Source organism: Drosophila suzukii, chromosome 3 (genome assembly GCF_043229965.1).
Source record: "Drosophila suzukii chromosome 3, CBGP_Dsuzu_IsoJpt1.0, whole genome shotgun sequence".
NCBI classification, from domain to species: Eukaryota; Metazoa; Arthropoda; class Insecta; order Diptera; family Drosophilidae; genus Drosophila; species Drosophila suzukii.
In genome coordinates, this window is record NC_092082.1 from 70,250,425 (window position 1) to 70,271,833 (window position 21,409).

The 21,409-nt window shown below is 36.2% G+C and overlaps 1 protein-coding gene across 4 annotated transcripts in view; it reads left to right on the top strand.

Moving 5' to 3' along the window:
• The first annotated feature begins 1,149 nt into the window (after positions 1-1,149).
• The window catches only part of foxo (forkhead box, sub-group O), a 35,414-nt gene continuing 15,154 nt past the window's right edge, over positions 1,150-21,409 (top strand). For 3 of the 4 annotated variants that reach the window (XM_070996968.1, XM_070996970.1, XM_070996969.1), the window contains exons 1-3: positions 1,220-2,357; positions 10,986-11,313; positions 11,702-11,916. In XM_070996968.1, the coding sequence (XP_070853069.1) occupies positions 11,094-11,313; positions 11,702-11,916 (435 nt within the window). In that variant the 5' untranslated portion in view covers positions 1,220-2,357; positions 10,986-11,093. Of the gene's footprint in view, positions 2,358-10,985; positions 11,314-11,701; positions 11,917-21,409 lie in introns of all 4 variants that reach the window. The other variant, XM_036818320.3, reaches the window with a different exon arrangement.

A 21,409-nucleotide genomic window follows, 5' to 3' on the forward strand; every position in this document is an offset into this window, starting at 1 on the left:
TTTATTAATTTAATATATTTGAACTTTAATTATAGCCATATTTTAATTTTCTATTTTATATTAATTTCTACTTCTATTATTTATTCAAATAAAATCTTTGAACTTTAAATAGTTCAATATTTTTATTATTTCTATATATTAATGCCTTTTTCTATTATTTATTAAAATAATATCTCAAGCTATTCAAAATGTTTATTGAAATATATTTTTTGCTTTGCTGAAAAAAAAAGGTCCAGGAATTTTTCATTTAATGCCAAAAACACCCACTTATGGGGTTAGGGTTCCCCCAAAAAATATATGAAAAATGTATATTTTCTAAAAAACAAATTGACCCATCAGATACAAATTTTAGGTCATAAAACATACAAGAAAAAAAATAAAATTATCGGCTCTGTTCTAATTTTTACTTACGAAGGAATCACAAGGATTCGAATTTTTCTCTGTTGTTACTATGTTAACTTCCGAAAAACTCTCACAAAAACTTTCCTCCAAGCATTTGGATTTTAATCCGCCAGCAAGATACATACCTATGTAATTGTTTAAAAATACTTGGTGATTTCTTTATATTGAAATGATATTTTTATCAAATTCGTTGATGTTTAATCTTCATAATTACATCATCAGAATTTAAATTTATTGGACACTATATTTATTATTAACTAGTTTGTGGTAGCCCGGTAGATTTCAACCTTTCCAAATCTTTAAAATCCGCAGGTGTTCTTTTTTGACACCAAAAAGAATTCCCTAAGAAAATTACCCAACACAAGGGAAGTTTTATTATGTTTAAGGTAAATCTAAACGGAAACGGGCATGTATGTTTTAAAATATATAAAATATTTTGGCAATACTTTGTTGATTGAAAAGACGAACAAAAAAGGTGGAAGTTATATAAGTAACTATTAGATGTACAAATATATATTAAATACAAGAGTATCTTTATTAAATGAAAATAATTTAAAAAAAAATGGATGATGAATTGTAGCATGTCTTAAATATAGTTTGTTGACTTTAGTACCCCACTAATTTTTTGTCCCCAACTGTGTCACAAAGTCTTCTCCACCGAGTGGAATCCAATTGGAACCCAAGAGCAAGCTCTCTCTCTCTCTCTCTTTGGGAGTCGGCAAACACACACACACAGACAGACCGCCTTTTTCTTTTTGCGCCGCCGAAACGAACGCTTTTACGAAGGCGACGGCGACGGCGAATCAGTTGTCAGTTCGCATCCAATCCAACTAGAAAGCAGTTAACGAGCAGTCTGTGTTTTTTCGCTTGCGGTTAAAAGCCACGAGGTCGTTCATCGTTTTCCTTTTCAGCACTAAGCTGTGCCAAAGAGAACCCACAATATCCAAAACCAGTGATCTGCCAAACCCCGAAAAACGTTAGACCCAAAAAACCTTATTTCTAAAACGCAAAAAACCCCGAAAAAAAAAGTGAAAACAAAAATGTTTCGATAACAAAACATGTGAATATGTGCGGAACTCAAAACTAAAACGTAGAAAGAACGCGTTCGTACGATTTTCGTATATTCGCTATATAAAACACAAGAGGAAAGCTGAAAAACGTATTATATAGACTTATAGCGATGCTTGGATGATCTTCGTCGCAGTCACGTTGTACATACATACATACATACGAATACGAATACATATGTGCTCGGCTATATACCATTTACGCACACTACTACTACCACTAGCCGAATAAGCGAATTGGAGTAAGCTCCGAAACGTGTTTATATTAAAATTTTTTACCCATTTGAACTTTAAACAACTTTTCGACTGCGCCGCTCGGTTTTCATTGAATGCTCATACGAATTCCAATTAAGTGTTGTGTGTGCGCACAATTGGCATGAATTGATGACGTGACGTGATCGCGCGGTTTCGCTCTCCACTCTCTTCGGCACACACACACACAGCTAAGCATCACTCTCTTGATTCGCGCCCCTCTCTTCGCGCTCTTTTTGTATTTGTTTATTTTTATTGGTGTTATATATATATTCTAATTTAACGTTTTTACAATCGTCTCCAGCTTAAGCAAAAAAAAAAAACCGCCGCCCAACAACAACAGCATATTTTGTAATCCCTCCCAGTCTATGAGTGTGTGTGTGTGAGCAGCAATCTAAAAAATATATTTAAATAATCACACTACAAAATCAAGAAACCCACACAAGTTTTGCTCAAAACAACAACATACCCACAAACAAAACAAGTGCAAAATAACAAGGAAAATAAGTAAAACAGTGTTAGTTAACAGCAATAACAACCAGAATTGGCGATCAACAAATTCCACCGGCAAAATCAACAAATTCTTAAATCGCAGTCAACAAGGAGCAACGATTTCCCATTGCTAACTTTTGGCGGGTAAATATTAATAACAATCATTAAAAGGTTTATTTGAACGATGAAACATTGTCGTTCTGGTTTTCCTGTATTTTTAATGGGTCCCTAGAAGTCTCAGTTTCTTCCACATTTTATGAGACAAGAAATCACTCAAAAGTTTAGTCGGTTTGAAAATGAAAATCATTGTTATAAATATAATCTTTGAAATACTAAATTAAAACCTAAAAACCAGCCGAGCTATGGAACCAAAATCAAAACTGAATGTACCATCATGTTAGTTCTGTTCTCGAGAATTAAAAATTATACAAAAAAATTTTAACAGACTTATAAGTGAGTTTTGTTAAACTTTAACATTGTCAGTAGTTGAATATGAAATTTATAAAGACTCTATTAAAAATAAACTTAGTTCTACTTATAGACCCATTAAAGAACTTTTTTTTTGCTCACATGTTAAACTAGAAGTAGGTTTTAGTATCTACACTTTTCAAACCTACTTTTAACGGCCCTACGATAAGGTTTGACATGGATTAATGTGGTTATACTAACCTCAGTTAGTTCTTATAGATTTACCTCAGTAATGTTTACGAGGGAATACTAATCTATTCCAAGTTTGAACACTACATACATAGGTGAATATAGAGCGGAATCCTTAGTGTCCCAGTAATTCACAATCGTTTCACTTTCAAGATCAAAACACCAGAACCATAAAGCTCGGTCACGTTCCGCGCTCCAGTGCTTTCAATAGATGATCTTTCGGTTCGTGTGGGCTTTGATTAGTCCGTTTTGGTGTGTTACTTTGCTCGAGAGTGGGCTGTGGAGATCTTAATTAGAGCACTGCTGATAATGGCTCTAAAAATAGAACCCAGCGCCACACTGATAGCAGAAGTTATAGCGTGTGTCGTTTGTGTAGAGCCCGCTGTCGCTCCTCATTTCTTTCTGTGTTTGCTCCCCCGATTTTCGTATTCGACTAACGAAGGCCGATTTTATTGCTATTTTGCCCGAGATTCATATATATATGTACGCACCTCACTCACCAGACCTATATCTATGTTTTTAAAATAATTTTCAACCTTATTTTCGACATCAGTATTGACATTGAAATGTGATTAGGTTTAATTTTCATAAATGGGTTGATTCGGCACTCGGTTGGCCGGTTGTCGAAAACACTTTTTTCACGTTTCCAGTTCCAGATAAGGCTTTTATCTATCCGCTATATTCCAAGGTACAGCAGCTGATGGCCCAAAAAGTATACATATATGTATTAATATTCGTATGTGATTGTGGCTTTTATCATATCTTGAGTGTTTGCTAGCCACATTGGTGGAACGTGCCAGGTGATAACAAGAAAGTGTGCAAAAGTTTGTCCAAAAAGCTGTAATTGGAGCGAAGAAATCGGGAAGTAATTAATAAAGGGGGTGAATTTTAGAGGGGAGGCTGTACTGTCAAAATGATAGTGGATTTGGGAGTAATTATGAGTAGTGAATGGTTCGAAAACTTTTTTTTATTTGGAGATATATTTTAAATGTACTTCAAACAGAATCTAAAGTAGCTACTATCAAAATAATTAAAGTATCTTAACATGCAATAGATCCATATCATTTCTTGGTATAGATTATTCAACATTCCTTTAAGTCTAAACAAATTTAGTTTGATTTTCCCGTTGACCCCAAAACGTTAGTAATGCAAATAGATTGCGTTTGCATTGCGGATGATGAAGTCAGATGATCGCATCGAAGTTTTCCATGCGTCAGTTGTCTCAGCTGTCAGTCGAAGATCGCCGTTTGGGGGCTCTACGTTCTTGGGTGACTTCTCCATCCGTCGATTCGCATCGAATCGAATCGAATCGTTTGCTCTTTAATTATTGTAATGAATTCTATAAACATTGCACGGGGCTTTTGCCTTCATTTGCATTCGCATTCGCTGCATTCTGAACTATTGCACATTGCCTGGTCGGGCCTCTCCTTCTCTATATAGAGAATATATACTTCTCTACTTCTCTATGTGGGCCTAGTAGCGCGTGATTCTCTCGCAGATCCACGTGCCGCCAGATAACTGCACTTCCAATAAGCTTTTATTTGAATAAGCTTCCGCGATAATTGACTTAATAAATTATTAAATATTAACAGCGTAGAAAAACCAGAATGCAATGACTGACACCTCCTTGTGCATTTTTCTAATGGAAAAGTAATAGGAAATCATACAAAGTAGTTGGGAAAGTCTAGTTAAAGTCCCGAAGAATTCTGAATCTTTAAGTGAATATTTAATATTCTTAAAATATTTGGTGTATTATTATTAAAAGCAGGGTCTAGTCCTGCATAGACCATTTCCCAACCATCATAAACTGACTTAAAATGGTATACAAGAAGCAAAAATAAAGTTAAATACAAATAATGTGAGAAAGAGCGCAGATTGAAAGTGTCGCAAAAAAAGATTTGTTGTCCAAGGTTTATGCTTGGCATTGTCAAGGGGTTACACTGGGGGTGGGGTCTTTTGAGGTCTGGGAAATTGGAGAGGGTTGCGATAAGCTCCCGCCACAGCGAGAAAGAGATATGTACGCTATATGGATAGAGACAGTGGCAAGCGAGTGGTTCGGGAAGAGCTCCACATGGCAACAGTTGCTCTGACGGGGAATGCATAAATGTGATGTGCATTGCTTTCGCTCCAGCTCTTTATCGCTCCTTTATCTTTTGGTTTGCGTGATAAGAACGCACTCGGGGCAAAGCGACAGCCCAAAGTGTCAAAAGGGAATTAGGAGTATTAAAGAGAGTTCACTGGTTGACTGGCAGTGCTGAAAGTCTTCAAAGTGAAGATTCTAACTAAGAAAGGGAAAGTATAACAATAAACAAGAATACAAAAAATGTTTTAGAATATACCCTTCCAGTAAAAATGTTTGGTTTACAAATATCTTAAGTTTAATATTTCCAAAGTTTTACTTAATTTAAGTGTACAGTACATAACGGACTATTGTTAGTTTACCACCAAATTTATGATATTAAAAGCAAGTTAAATCATTAGATATTAACCATTCTTAAAAATACAGTTTTCAAGTTACACCTGGTCTACTTTGGTAAAGCAATGTTAAAAGAAACGTTAACCGGAAGATTAACCAGCACTAACAAGACCTTAAATATGCAGTAGTATATCCTATCAAAGTAATCTTCGATTTTCAAATCCCTTCAATTCTAAAGCCCTAGAACTTACGTACTTTTCTAATCCAAAGACAATGCTCAAAACTTTTCTAAACTTAAGATTTAACCTGAAGTTATAGGAGCGATACCATTTCAAGCACAGTTCCTATCCAATTATATATAAAGAGGTCCCCTTAACAAGCCGAACACGCCGCTCTCACGTTGAAGTGCTTTATCAGCAGGTTAGTCCATGACGAAGTTGATATTGCAGAGTATAATTCACTTTCGAAGCAAAGGTCGTTCGGTTTTATGGAGGGTGACAAAGCACACACTCAGAGAGACCCCGGCACACCGGAATGGCCGACAAGTGAGTTCGATGCGGCCTCGTCATCGTCATTATGATCATTATGGGGTCGCGAGGTACTTGAGATCGTGGGCCTGGAACCGAACCTGGGGCTATGGGATTGATGTCGTAGTCGTCGTCGTCGTCGTCGTCGTCGTCTTCATCTCGACGTCGGCTCATTAGGCAGGGCAGACCGGACCAGATCGGTGCAGACCATACCAGTTGCTCTCCGTACGAATATCTCCACACCGACGACCAGCTGTCAGTCTTGCTTTTTATTTTCTCTGTTTTCGGTTTTTTTTATATTTTATTTTCCTTTTTTTTTTTGGGCCGAGCATCGGGCTTTTTCTCGCATTGACTTACTTTGCTTTATAATCCTGTTTGACGGGTTGTGCTGGGGAGTAGATCTCTTTTACTTCCACATTGCTGAACCCGGTCATGTGCGAGGGGCAGGTACACTGCGGAGAACCGGGGAGGTGAGAGGACTGCCCATACCTGAGATTCAGGGGCACTACGGTCCAGTTTAGTCTCATGCATAAAAAATCACATGCAGTCGCTCGAGGGTTTCAGCGGACAGAGCATCTGGCGGACACTTTTGAGGCCGGCTTTGTGATCTTTACAGCTCTGCTCCTACTGATAAGCCCAGTATTCCCAGGGTCGTAGGAAAAGGTTGGTTCGTCTATAATGACTTGCAACAAATTTAAAAGGAAAGTAAAAAAATATTAGCCAGAACACTTGGAATTCTAAAAAGGGCTTGAAAACCAGACAGCAAAAATATTTGAAATTTAAGAAAGTTATAGATTATCTATTTAAAATGGATTTTATGATATGTAACTAAATGTAATTTGACTACCTATCCACTGTTTCCATTATGAAAGCAATAACCAAAACTTGTAGTAATTTAGATCTTAAAACCTGTAATATTATAAATAACACTTTTAAATACTATTTTTCATGGAGTGGCGTACGTATTCGTAGTACTGTAACTTTTATAATTAAAAGTAAAATGGTACCACCCCTCTGAAACACATCAAATTTACGCCCCTGGAGCTCTGAATTCTGTGCTTATCATTTGATCTCCGAGGCCAAGTCTATCCGGAACAGCTGTTCAATGTTTTAGCCCCAGCTAGGATTATTTTAGGGCGCTACCAACTGATAGTCGAACTGTTTTCTGTACACCCTCTAGAAGTGGGAAATAATACTCATACGCATATAGAATCAAACGGAACACATGAGAAAAGTAGGAGAGCGAACTATTGAAAGGCATTACGTAACAAGTGTGGGTTTATTTTTGTTTGGTTCGCTCTGTTGATCTTTCTTTATTTCTTTTTTCCCTTTTCATTTCTTTCTTTCTTCGTACTGATTCTGCCTTAATTTTTTATTATATCTTTTTATTGCCGTCTTTATTTAGTTTGCTTTGCCTTTGTTTTGCTTTTTTATTATTATTTTTAAAGATCTGTTTTTGCTTCGGTTTTTTGTTTTCTGCACTCGCTTTCGTTTGACTTTTGGCTCTATTATTATAGACCAAAAATATATATATAACTACATATCTATATTCCTGAGGACCCCCACGTTTATCGGCATATATCTAGTTATAGAATTTCTCAACTTGTTGCGCGTCCCATCGTCACACCCCCTGAAAAAGTGGACCACCTGAAGATTTCACCCCAGCGGAAATTTTGACATTGCTTGTTCGTGACATTGAAAAAGCGTGGAATGCCGAGGGAATTTTTGGGTACGCTCCCCCTGAATTTCCTGAAACCATTGTGTAATATTTGAAAATATACAGAAGATTTTCGTAGCCAATTTCCACCTCCCACGCCGGGTTCTTTGAGGCTGATTTATGCTATCTGCCCAGTTTGAGGAAAGAGCCAAACAAATGCGATCTTGAATCACTCTATAAATTTCGCTGTGATAATAGCCTTTTGCGTTGTTTGGTTTTTTCATTAGAATATTATCTTGTTATCTAGCTAGTATTTTATTAACATAATCTAACAAGCTACAGCCTTGTTCCATTGATCTCCCCTTTAATATCGTTTGGATCAAAGAAAAACACCTACGCAAATTTGCGTCACTGGCTTTAGAAAAAACAAAATTAACTCTAATCTGATGTAATAAAAAATATGTTTGTCGAGAACCTGTCTTTAATCCCGACCACTCAAACGACTTATATAGTCAGCTGTGACGCAGCAGATCAAAAGGAAATCGCATTGGGCTATAGATTGAGTAGAGCTATATATTTTTTTTCTTCTGAGACGTATTGTCTTGTTATTGTTTACATTTTCTATGCTTTTATATTTTTCTTGTGTTTTTGTTTTGCTTTTTTTCCCTGGTTATTTTCATTTAATGACGTGGGCTTGAATATTATTAAATGTTATTGCATATTATTAAGTGTTTCACTCCCGACTTTGCGACGCAATTTCTCTTGGTTAAAAGTAAAAAAATAGATTAGATTTAAGTGCAAAATGCAAATGCTTATTTACTCAAAATAGTTGGCAGCCGGCACGAAGAGGCGGCAATTAAAATTTTACACTATTTTGAATGCATTATGGACTAAGTAGATACTCTGTACCCTTTAAAAGGGGTTCTTTGGTCTTTTCATTTAAAAAGGAGCTTTAAGTAATATCAACTAGCAAAAATATTGAAATTTGCATTAAAGTTGAGTGGAATACAGATGCTAAAAGAAAGATAAAGATTACTTTTTGAAATATAGTCAAGGAAATTTTCTTTATATGATATGCCATCTATACCAACTATAAACTTTTTTATTTAACGGGACAGAAAACAAAAAGTATTGAAATCGGTAATATGAAACTCTGAATTTGAGAAAGGGGGAGGAGCGAAGAGAAAGCGATGATATTGTGACCCCAAACCCGAATCAATGAACTTTGCGGCAACTCGAAATGCCTCTCCCGAAAATTCCAGATAGATTTATGTGTTTATATAGCGAATATATGAGTCGATCATGTCTGGATTGAAAGTTACTACTAGTTTCCTTTCTCAGTATGAGTGTATTTCTGGGTTTCTTTTTTGACAACCTCATTATATTTGCTTTGATTTTTGTTGTAGCCAGTGGCTTAGGTCAGGTTGGAATGTTTCGGTTAGTTGTTTTGCCGCCTGGGGTTTTTTTTTCTTTTCCACTGGGGGCACTTGAGTGCGACTCATTCGCATTCGCAATTGCCATTATTTGCGGCCATAAACCTTTCGCCGGGAAGATATTATGCAATGACAAACGGAGACGCGCGACCTTATCTAAATAATTTCGTTATTTAAATACATAAAACCAGCAGAACACATGAGATGTTTTTGAAAATTTCCTAGAACCAAAAAATAATGAGGTGACGTTCGGTATTTGGGAATGCTTTCAGGTAGGCAAATGTTTAGGTAGCAAATGAATGAACTTCCGTGTTCTCAAGGTAGTTCTTTGCTATCGATGTTGAATTCTCTTTCTTTCCCCTTTTTTTTCTCACTCTCCCAATCTTTATTTTTCTCTTTGGCGAACTGAAAAAAATAAAAGTTGTATAAAAAGCTGAATAAAATGCCTCGTACGATCCACTCACACAGATACTCGCTGTGGTTTCTGCGTATTTGTGAGTTGAATTTTAATTCAGTTACGCGCTACGCACACTTTTCAATTTGTTTACAATTTCAGGTTGAAGAGAGAAAAAAATGAGCTTTTGGCGCTCTTTTGAGGAGAGTCTAAAATTATAAAAATATTATAAAGCGTGTTGATTAGGTTTTATAAATAATTTGTCTGTTTATTTTAAATTCAAAATTGCATCAGACGTTTGCTATTATCAGGTAATAATATCTCTATGAATTATAAAGAATTAACATTTGACTTTGTAAATTAAATTTTTACTTCAAGTAGCTAACCACGTTCCCAGCCAAATACATTCAGGATTTTATAACTAATTATTAAAATATCTTCTATATTTTATTTCTATTTTTGGGTAAAATTGCACCAGACAATTGCCGTCAAACTTGGTGCGATGCTCGTTAGGCTTCAATGACTTATCAGTTCCCTCATTCCAGACAGAGTCAATAGACCTTTACATATATTCAAACAGATTAACTGAAAGAGAGAGAGATACTTACCCCGGATTTGTCACACTTTTCATAATATAAAACCGCGTTTTGGTTATAATTATTAACTTTCCTTGTCGCCGCGCTAATTGAAAATCATTTTCATTGCTCCCCCCATTCAATTTGTGTGCTAAATTTAGTCATAAAGGCATTTATAGATTTTATTAAAACTAATTGATTCCCATTCCTAAGCAACAATAACAAAAATCTGGAGCATTGGAATGCAAGGAAAATGTATGGAGGCTTTTAAACAAGATCATAACCTACATACATTATCGTATTCGCTCTTTTCCTTGACTCTGCTGATAACGCTCTCTTACTTCCATCTAAGAGCTTTTTCTCTATGAGTATGAGTTTAGATTTCCATCGAATAAATAAACAACCAAAAATTATATAAATTTTTAAATGCTATCGCTTAATTCAATTGTGGTGTGAGGTTTTCTTGCCAATAACTTAAGAACTTGGAAACTATAAAAAAAGTTTGCAATAAATCAAGCACAATCGAATTATAATAACAACTCGGAATAACTGAATAATATTTCTAACGTTTTATTAAACAGCTTATAGACATAACCGGAAATCTTTAGCTAATTGAACATCAAAAATAATTTATTTCTTTTTTTTGAAGGAAAGTGATTGTAATATGCATCAGCTCTAACCTAAAATGTGATTAATTTAATCGTCAATTGTAAAATCGATTGTCAATTAGTTGAACGATCCAAGATCATTTGGAAATCGTTTTTTCCCCATTTTCAAGCACGAAAACAATCAAAAAGTAATTTTGAACGAAATGCTTGACAGAGAGATGAGATGATTTGACAAAATTTCAGGAGAATACTATAGTAATTTCAATTCAAGGTTAATCATAGTCAAAAATTAAATAGATATTATGAACATTTAGTTTTCTCTGTCTTTTTTACAAAATTAGTAATACTGAGAATAAATTGAACATTTTCCAAAACATAATATTACATGGTATACAATAAATGTTAATAAATTTGATAAGCCTGTAATGTTTACAGAATTTTTTTAAATATTTTTAAAAACATTTTAATAAAAAGTATGTAACTTAAATATTTTCACTTTTTTTAGGAAACAACTGATCGCGAAGCTCACCAATAGGCTTCGATTTTTTTTGGGCTGGCGAGGAGAACTTGAAGAGCCGCAAAGCTGCAACTGCACAACGACCTACTCTACCCCATGATGGACGGCTTCGCGCAGGACTGGCCCACGTTGACCCACACAGACAACGGGCTGGCCATGGACCAGCTGGGGGGCGACCTGCCCCTGGACGTGGGCTTCGAGCCCCAGACCCGAGCCCGATCCAACACATGGCCCTGTCCGCGCCCCGAGAACTTCGTGGAGCCCGCCGACGAGTTGGACAGTACAAAGGCCAGCAATCAGCAGTTGGCCCCAGGAGGTAGGTTCTCACCCACAGAGATCATATACGTAAATGTTTCATAGAAACCCCATACAAAGTAGAGGGATAAACAAGCAAAAGGCGCCTGAGTTAGATGTAGAAACTTGAATTTTCGCCAACTCGTTTGTTGTGACTAAAAACCCGATTTCCATTCGTACTCCTTTTTTAATTTTTTAAATTTCTTAATATACAAAGAAGTACTTCGGATTATAACCCATAATAAATTCATAAGAAATCTACAAAAATTCTATACTTAATTTATAAATGTAATATTCACCTTATTTAACATCAATTAAAAAGTAAATAGTTTAATTTTTCTCTGTGCACTTTCTCTTTTCCTCCCCCAATTAAAATAATGTTTTATTTTTCTTAATACCCCAAAAAACAGACTCACAGCAGGCTATACAAAATGCGAATGCAGCCAAGAAAAACTCATCGCGTCGCAATGCATGGGGAAATCTATCCTATGCGGATCTCATCACGCATGCCATTGGATCGGCCACCGACAAACGACTGACTCTGAGCCAGATTTACGAGTGGATGGTCCAGAATGTGCCATACTTCAAGGACAAGGGCGATTCGAATAGCAGTGCAGGCTGGAAGGTATGTTTTGGTTAAAACTTTGTTAATATTTTACATTTCAATTATCATTTAGGGGTTTTCATCTAGAAATTTTTAGTCTTAGGGCTCTAAAGTTCATATAGAACATGAGATGGAATCAAATTTTCATAGGAATGAGATGGAATATTTTAAGTTTACACTTTGAATGGAATTTTATCAAGATTCTTAGAAAATCTACTTATGATAAACATGTATCAAAAAAATATGGAAACGAATAATAACAGGAAATGTATACATTCTTAAAATATTAATCATTCCATTTCAAAGATTCCTTCTGAGTTGTAAAAAGGTCTTTAAAGAAAAGTTGATATCAGAATTATGGAAATCATTAGTGTATTTTCTAAGCCTCATTTTAGAGGACTTTCCCTCGTTCCACATACTATCTTAATCGTCTTTTCCGAGCCCAAAACTCCATCATCTATTTGTGTTGTTTATGTTTATTTTTTTTGGGAGCTTTTAACGTTTTTCCCACAATGCTTGTTGGCTTTCAAATAACAATTTCATTCACATTTCGCAGAGCAAACGGTCAAGTTCATGGCCAAGTCAGTCAAAATGGAGTGAGAGTGAAGATAAAGTGGAGCTTGTTTCGCTATTATTATGCAATCGTCAGTCATTTAAAGTTTTTTTTTCCTGTACCCATTTGCATTGCTTTTTGTTTTTTAACTTATTTGGTTAGTGTGTGAAATGTTTGTCATAGTGCTGCTGGCATCACATTTCTCCCCGTCTCTGCTGAAATACCACTGTTTTTTATTTTTGCAGAGTTTTTGCAATTAATGCGCTTTTATCTTCGGATCGTTTTTCGTTTTGTTTACATCTCAGCATACGTAAATAAATAGACGCGTGCACAATCACATGCATGGGTACATGCGTAAATCATGCCACATTTTCATTCATATTCAGATACCGGTTCCCCCATATCATCTTCCCCACCGAAACCGCTTTATTTCACTATTCCCCAGTTTTAATGGGCTTAGGTATTTTTGTAGGGTTTCCTGGAAATCCATTTGGGCTTATGTAAGCTATCCCAGGGTGATCAAGTTAACGCAATTCATATTTTATTTAATTTACTAGAGCTCTATGTTTCCCCTCTTTTTTTTCAAGTCTGTTAATTATTGTTTTTATTTTTTCGTACTGATAACATTTGCTTACATAGCCAGTAATCGAGTATTTTGTGTATTTATAGTATACGGTTCTTTTTTTGCAAGTTATCAATAATCGCTTAAGTTCATTGACATTTACCTCAATTGGGTTCTTTTTTTAGGGGGTAGCACATAACACAAACACTTGTGAAATTAATGAGGGAGATTTTAGGCTAGACTCACGGGAAGCAAGACATATGGGTTGGAATTTCTCTGATAGCACTTCCTAGAACTCCTTTTCGCTTCGAAATCGTCTGGGTATACGTGATCCGCCCCATAAATCATTCGTTCCACTCATATTTCTTGGATAATGCAGTGCGTCATTCACGTGATTGTTTTCTTTATCATTTTCGCTGATACTTCAATGCAAACGGGTGCCTATCCGTCAATTTTTGTTGGTTTTTTAGCACCTCACTGTGATAAAAGTCCAACGGCTGTTGAAGAATGCGCTGCGCTGGCTACGAAGAAATCGAAGACGGTTCTTCCACTTGATACCCGAAACTTTATTTTGCGCAGACTGCGCGCTTCCAGCGAATTTCAGTTTGTTTTTGTTTTGAGTACATTTTTTCTTAGGGCTGTGAACTAATATTGGCATTATTTATATTAATGGTGTTGTTTATAATTGTTGTTGATGGTCGTTTTTCGCTTTTTTGCCGGTTTCACGGAAGTAGTTGCTTCGAGATTTGCCACTGCTTTGGGTTTTTTAGTGATTACGAATGGAATAACAATCACCGTGATAAAGAAATTTATTCGCGCGTCGTAGAAAAGGTTATTTGAGCTTAGAGAGTACTTCTAGGAACTTTGTGAAAAACGTAAACAAAACTGCAATCAATGCAGTTTTTAAGGGGAAAAAGGTGAAGAATGAAGGAGTCTTGTTTTAAAGAAAGTCTTTTTATAATGAAAATGGTATCTATAAAAATGGGTTCATGAAAAACTGGTTCCATTACTGTAAAACTATTTAATTTATTTCATATAATACAATTGTTAAATTGGTCTTTCTTTTACCAAAAAAGGTAAACAAAATGGCAATCAATGCAGTTTTTAAGGGAAATAAATGTGAAAAATGTAGAATCATGTTTTAAGCATAGACTTCTTATGTAACAAATTGGGTTCCATTACTGTAAAACTATTTATTTAATTTAATATAGCACAATTATTAAGATGGTCTTCCTTCCTTACTTAAACTTTTAACAGTTTTATAACAAAACATGCCTTTCCTTATATCATGTCATTAGGGTTCATGTTTTAAGCCAATACGTCTTCTATTAAAAATGGGTTCCATTACCGTAAAACTATTTAATCCTTTTAATAAACCATAATTATTGAATTGTTCTTCTTGTTCTTTCTTTTTTAAATGATAATCCTAATCGTTTTATAATAATATATACTTTCCTGGTAATATTTCTCTTGCATATTTGCTTTTATAATCTCCCACACAAATGTGGTCTTAACTTATTATTAGATTTTTCCGGTTACCCTATTGAAAGGAAGAGTTCCCTGCTCTTCACATTCCTTTATGAAGTTTTATGGCATTTGCTAATTTATGCAACACGTTGCCGCGTTCTACCTGACACTTGCTTCCTTTTTCCCAGTCTTCACGACTCGTTTCTCCTTTTTTTTTTGTAGCCACAGAGCTTCCTCTTCGAATAGTCGTCATAATAATAAAGAACGAAACGAGCGAAACACTCAAATGACATTTGTGGAATTTTAAATTTGCCACTCGACGGGCTGCACTGCAAAGGCTTCTTGCTCCGGTGGTTGGATGTTGGTGGTTGTGTCACTTGGCAATGGGGGATCGGTGGTTCGGTGGTTTGGGGGTTTGGGGGGTTTGGGGGTCTGGGGGTTACGGTGGCTCGTGTCTTCATCATCGAGAACTCATCCTCGTGCCTTTGGCGTTTTGGCCATTGAACCGCTGCCAAGTATTTCTTTCTGTTGCTCCTTTTATCAATTTATTTTTGCCTGCACGAAATGTTATTTTTATTCTTTTTATATTTGCCTCTTTTAATTGGCAGCGAACCGCAGCGTTTTATAAATATATTTTTTGGCCCCAACATTTTCGTGGCTTTTTTTCACGCGCCCCGAACTCGTCGCGCTTTGGCAATTATGTTTTGGAAATTTCTGTAATTTATGGGGCCTTCTTAGGTGGCATCCCACTATTTACGATGGGCGAGAATACGTTTCCTGATCGTATTGGGGCAGGCGTGAGGTATTTTTTCTCGGAAAATCACACTAGTAAATTAAATTTATTTCAAAGATACAAAGATACATTTTTTATGGATTCCATTAAATCTTTATCCAGATTCAGCTGACATCATTGCGACCTTCTGCGGTGGAAAGTTCCCGATTTAACTCGATTGCTTGTAATCTGAAAGATAACCACGTGTACCAATATTGTGTAATATCTGAACAATGCAGGACTTGCATATTGTCCAGTACTCTGGGTAACCTTTGTTAACTTTGGCCTTATCAATGGGGCCTTATCAAGACAATGGCCTTGCCAACAATGCGCCAGAAAGTAGAAGAGCCCCCAAAGTCGCTTGGCGAAATGCGCATTACTCACTCTGTCATTCGATTGACCAGTGCAAGCTCTTCAAATAGGTTGAAACAATATAAATATGCAATCAACGAGGAAAACTAACGATAGGAAAGGCACATCTTGCGTAATCAATTTGACACTTGACAGCGCACTTTTGCATCCCCCCTCCCCTAAACTTTTCTCTGTGGTTCGGAGGCTATATATTCTCCCCCTAGTTTTTCTTATTTTTCCCCATATTTTCTCTAACCTATTCACGCTTGTTTAGTCTCGCATTAAGTATACGCATTGTTGGCCTGTTTGCGTTTTATTTTGTTTTTTCGCGGCGCATTTCATTTGGTGTAAAGTGCATATAAGTGTAAAATCAAAACAATAACACGGCGATATAAGTGTTTTTTTTTCCAACTTGTTTCAATGATTATTTTAATTTGATTTGGCAGGGGCGTTGAAATGAGACGTGCAAATACTGGAAATAATCAAATTCGGCCGAAAAACCAAATGGCACTGCGAGTCGAGAACGCAGGCGAGAAAAAGTAAAAAAAAAAAAGAACGAGATCAGCACTCTAAGATTGCCGAGCACATAATATTCGTTTATAAATAAGCATTAACCTTGCTCGCACCAGACCATGCCGAGCTATTTGGCGTATTTATTTCTATTATTTGCATGCAACTCTCAGTCGGTATGGCCCCACTTACTGTACTATATGCTGTACTATACTGCGTAGTACTAATTTGCCCTGCCGGCCAGAACACGCCCCCTTTTTTTCAGTGTTTTTTTTGTTAATTTTTTTTTTTTTTACCCTGCTGATAGCGACGGAGGCGACACGGAAGCAGCCGCGCCCTCGCTTTTCGTCACCATAGTTTGTTCACTAAAAACAATTATATGTATGAGCAATGGGGGCTCGAATCTACAGCTTTTTATAATCCCTTCTAGTCGTAATACCCATTACTCAACATTCTAGCGCGTAAGACGATTATTCGATTGGATCATTCAGTTTATTACCTTATATATATTTCTCTCGATATAATGGCATTTATATAACATCTTAATGGATCAGGGCATCGTAAAAATTGTTTGCTATCGTATAATACGAAGTGGAGAATTTATTCTTGAATAACAGGCTGCCTAACTGCGCAATAATAATTTATAATATTTAATTGAGACCACTTGATATTTCAAAACATTCTTTGGTTATAAATAGACTTAAACGATTTAAAATCGTACGTAATGAATTTTTTTATGAGTCTTAAATTTATAGTTTCTAATTTAAGATCTGGAATGATTAATGTCTGACCATACAAAATATTCCCAATGTTTTCTAAATATTAACCTCAGAAAAACATTGTTTACATTTATTTATTAACTCGTTACTTTAGTTACGATCTCTGTCACCTTCGATGATTTATCTCTGGGCATACCAAATATTTCCGATATTGCGCACAAAGTTCCTGAGATATGAGGTCCTAAAACATGACCTCGTCGTAAAAAAACGCTCGCAAATCATTAGTCAATCATGTGTATATGGTATATGTCTGGCCTGTCTAGATCGTAATTGTGGTGCTATTAATTATGCTGCACTTACAGCGCGCACTCGGCTTTTCGTTGTGTGAGGTTAGTGTGCAATTTGCCGAGCGTTTTTACTGCGCCACGCCGGCAGTTGTTGTACTAATTAACACCACCACCGCACCGCTGCCGCCACACAACAAATTCGCCTCCGGGTTGTAAAATTCAAAATACTCACATCGTCACAGCCCACATGCAAATATGTATCTCTATGGACGAATTTTATGCTTTTTGCTTAGAATTTTACGAGTTGAACACGAACCAGTCGGAATGCAAGTGGCAGTCAGTCGGGCATGGCCATAGACAAAGTCTGGCATTGCCAAGTGTCTGGCCCTGGGATCTATGTGGTACACTCTGATCCTCGGGCCTATAAAATACATACAAAAAAAAGAACCCCCTCCATCGAGAGCTTTATGGTCTTGTAAAAGGAGAATACAAACATTTAATGCCACACTTTCTGGTTTCTGCTGCGCTGCCTACAAATTATGACTTTCAAGAATATACAATTAATCTTTATTAGTATTTTCTGAATGCTTTCGGCATATAAATATCAAAGTTTGTCATTTTAATGAACTTCTTTGTTTGCCCGCTTTCTATTATTACTGCTCGAAACATTTATAATAATCGAGAAAGAACAAATACTGCAAGCCAATCAAGGCAGCGCAAATCAAACTGGTTCCGTCTCAAAGCCAAACAAAAAATCGAATAAAAAAATATTGCAAATTATTTATTGAGAAATTATCTCATGTGGGGCCGGGGCTCCATAAAAAAACGCCACTCGTCGCCTGACTTTTTCAGCGCAGAAGCCAGAGTCCAGTCTCTGGGCCTCAATAAATATGCAATAATCATAAGAAATAAGCCATAAAGTCAACCAAACCGATGAGGTTGTCCGCTCCACACTTGGTTTCTTTTGAATGACCAAAGGCGATAAAAGTAAGACAAAAGACAGCAAAAAAGTAGATCTAAGAATGTGCTGGCTACTGCTGATGATCGAGTTTGTGGTGCCCTGGAAAATAATTGTGGTATAATAAAATATGATATAAATTTGTATTAAATAATTAGAGGAATATTATAAATTTTGGGGTATTTTATTGTTAAATGGTGGTATATGTTCTATAGTTGTAGATTATAATAATAATATAATATTATATAATAGATTATAATCTTATGCTTTTAAAGTAAAAAAGATTATTAAAAGGTCAAAGTGGTGTCATAATTGCTAATCAAGTTTGTTAAGCCCTGGAAAATAGTTCACATAAAGGATAATAGCAGCATTGATGTAATACCCAGAAGTCTTTAGTACATGTTGTGTTATTTGTATTATTTTTTAAGTAAAGAAGTTTGTTAAGAAATAAAATGAAAATAATAAGGTCAAAGTAATTCCAATCTTTTGTACCTCTTTTTATTATGGGCAATATCTAGATTTCAGCCACCAAGCTAACCTAGCTGTAGATAATAAAATCTTAATATTTTTTCTTTCCTTAAAACTTTTGGCCATTGAAGACTGCAGTCTAGTGGGCGGTTTCTAGACCAAGGAACCCACGATGACATTTCCAAATCCCATTGATTGTCGCTCAAAGACCACTTGCTTAAGTTCCGCCCACATTTATCACTCGATTTTGGGATGGGGCAGACTATTCATGTCCAGTTAATGGCCAAAATGGGGGGCGGGGAATCGGAAGGAAGGAAGCAAACTAATGGGGCGGCCACACTAGATCGTAAATAAAGTTTGGTGCAAATTGTTTGCCTGCTTCCTTGGGTCAAGGAGAAATCCCCCTTAAAGCGATGGGCAATGGAAATCGTTATTTAATTTGTTGCGCGACTCTTTAAGCCTTGCCTGCCCCAAAATCCGCACACATAATCAATCAGGAAAACTAAGTATTATCAACCAGCCACGAGGGTTTTTCATGTATCCTTCTTCTTTTTTTTTGTCGTACTTAATGAGTCTCACTCTGAGCTTCATAAACTTTGCCTGGAAATGGCCAGCAGCAGACAAACACATTTATGAACTTGGCTCCAATTTTCGTTGCATACTTTTTTGGGGCAATGTCCTCGCCCGCGCAAAGTAACCACACAATCTATATATATATGGGGACATATAGAAATTGCACATCATTTGGCCCGATTTCGTTGGCGGAGTGCAATTGCTAAAGTTTGTGTTGGTCTTTTGTTAGTTTCTAGCTTCGGTTAGAGCTCAATTGCTTGTACTTCAAACTACTCTATCGAATAAAGGGGAATATTTTTTTTGTAGTTTAAATTAAATGGATAAGCTGATCTTTAAAATACCAAATCTATTCAAGTTCTTAAATTTTTAGATCAATGTGTTGTAGATTTTAATTTAAATAGTAAGTATACTTGAATACTATTTATTTGGCTTATTAACAACCCCTAAGCATTTATTTATTTCTTCAGCAGAAGAGTATTTATTGGTCTGTCTCTGTAAAAATATTCTTTCCCTAAATTCATTTCTTTGATATTCTTTGTCGTTGCGAATAAAACGCGACACTTAGGGACTGCTTATAAAACGCTCTTCTATTGCAGACAGACAGCTCTTACCAAGGACTTGGGTCCTTTGAAGTGAGTCTTTCTGCACAAGGATTTTCTGCTTAAAGTTGCTCAGGTGAAATTCAATTGAACCGCCACAGGAAGGACCTTGCATATATTTTTTGTCATTTGATTTCCGTTTCCGTTTGGCACGCAGGCGCCAACGTGTCCTGCGATTAATCGTCTTTGGCGGCTTTGTCACAGAATCTTTTTCTATATCATCCCCAACCACTGGTATTCATAAAAGTTTGCCAAAAAAAAAGAAACAAGAACTAAAGCCCAAAAACGAAATCGAAACAGACGAAACTGAGTTGTAGAAAGAGAAAACTTTTGCCATTCCATATCATATCATCACATCATCATTGCGATGATAATGCCGCCTGTTTTATGTGTTCACATATCTTTACAATACTTGCGAAGTATGGGAAGTATGGCATGGGGTTGTATCAGTTGCTAGGTCTCTTTTATTTAGTTTGCCAGAGTTTGAAATTCATCTTGCTTGTTTGCTGCCTTGCAAATGTGTTTTTGATACGGAAATTGTTTAAATATTGATTTTAGATGGGCTTTAAAGGGGTCAACTGAAAACTGTAAGCAGTTTTTTACCATTTCCTATAGCTGTTTAATAAGTTTAACTTATATAATTCCAAAAGTGTCAGTTAATTCGATATTAAGAGTTCTTTTGATTGATGGGCGTAACACTGCTCTACTTTTCATATCCCACTGATTGAGAGGGATTCAGAACTTGGTCTAGGTCATTACTGGGTCATTATCTAATCAATTACGTTTGCCATTAGGCTCTATCAATTTTGGTAATTGCCCAGCGACTGGCCACACTTAAATCTCCTGCACACGCGCCAGAAATCACTCGAAATCCAATCAATACAATGATCGTGATACGTTTCCAAATGGATTTCTAAATCTCTTGCCATTTAATGGCAACTGTCAATGATCTTTTGGGGTAAACAATTGTCGAATATCGTCTGTTGCCATCTTGGTAAGCTGGAATTGTTTAAACAATTAATTAGTCTTGGGTAAACAGATTGCAGACACTCCTGAGACCAGAGCCCCAACCAGATCCCCATCATCATAAATTTTCCCTGCCCGATTTGTTTAGTCTTTGGCCCACTCTGAGCAAAAGTGTTTACAAATTGGCTGGGCCAGTCGAACAAAATGTTTTGCTCAAACAATTAAGGCAGCGCAAAAAATGTGAAACCAAACTTACTGGTCTGTATGAGGATGATTTTTTATACGCGGTTATTGGAGAGTTCAAGGGTGTATATACCATGTATGGCTAACGAATGTATGACGTCTTTGATTGATCCATTGGATTTCGAATGTAATATTGATCTGATTCATCAGGTTTACTGCATATTTTCTGCCCACTGAAAGTGATTGTTACAGATCAACACCTTTGCAAATCAATAAAATCGAAATGGTTTCCGCAGTATTTTGAATTTTAGCATTTTTATTGGGTAATGCAGTCATTCATGTCAGTGCATTGAATTCCTTGAAACGGGTAAATTAATCAAAGAGTTTAATTCATTTTTTATTTTTTTTTTATTTGAGGGTATCTTGACGTTGACACTCTAAACCATTTATCGTGCTGGCTGCTTTTTGCCTTATTTTTTTCGGTATTAAATTTTAACTGCCCAACCTGGTCGGCAGCAATTAGCCGAATGAATGTGGGGTGGTGAG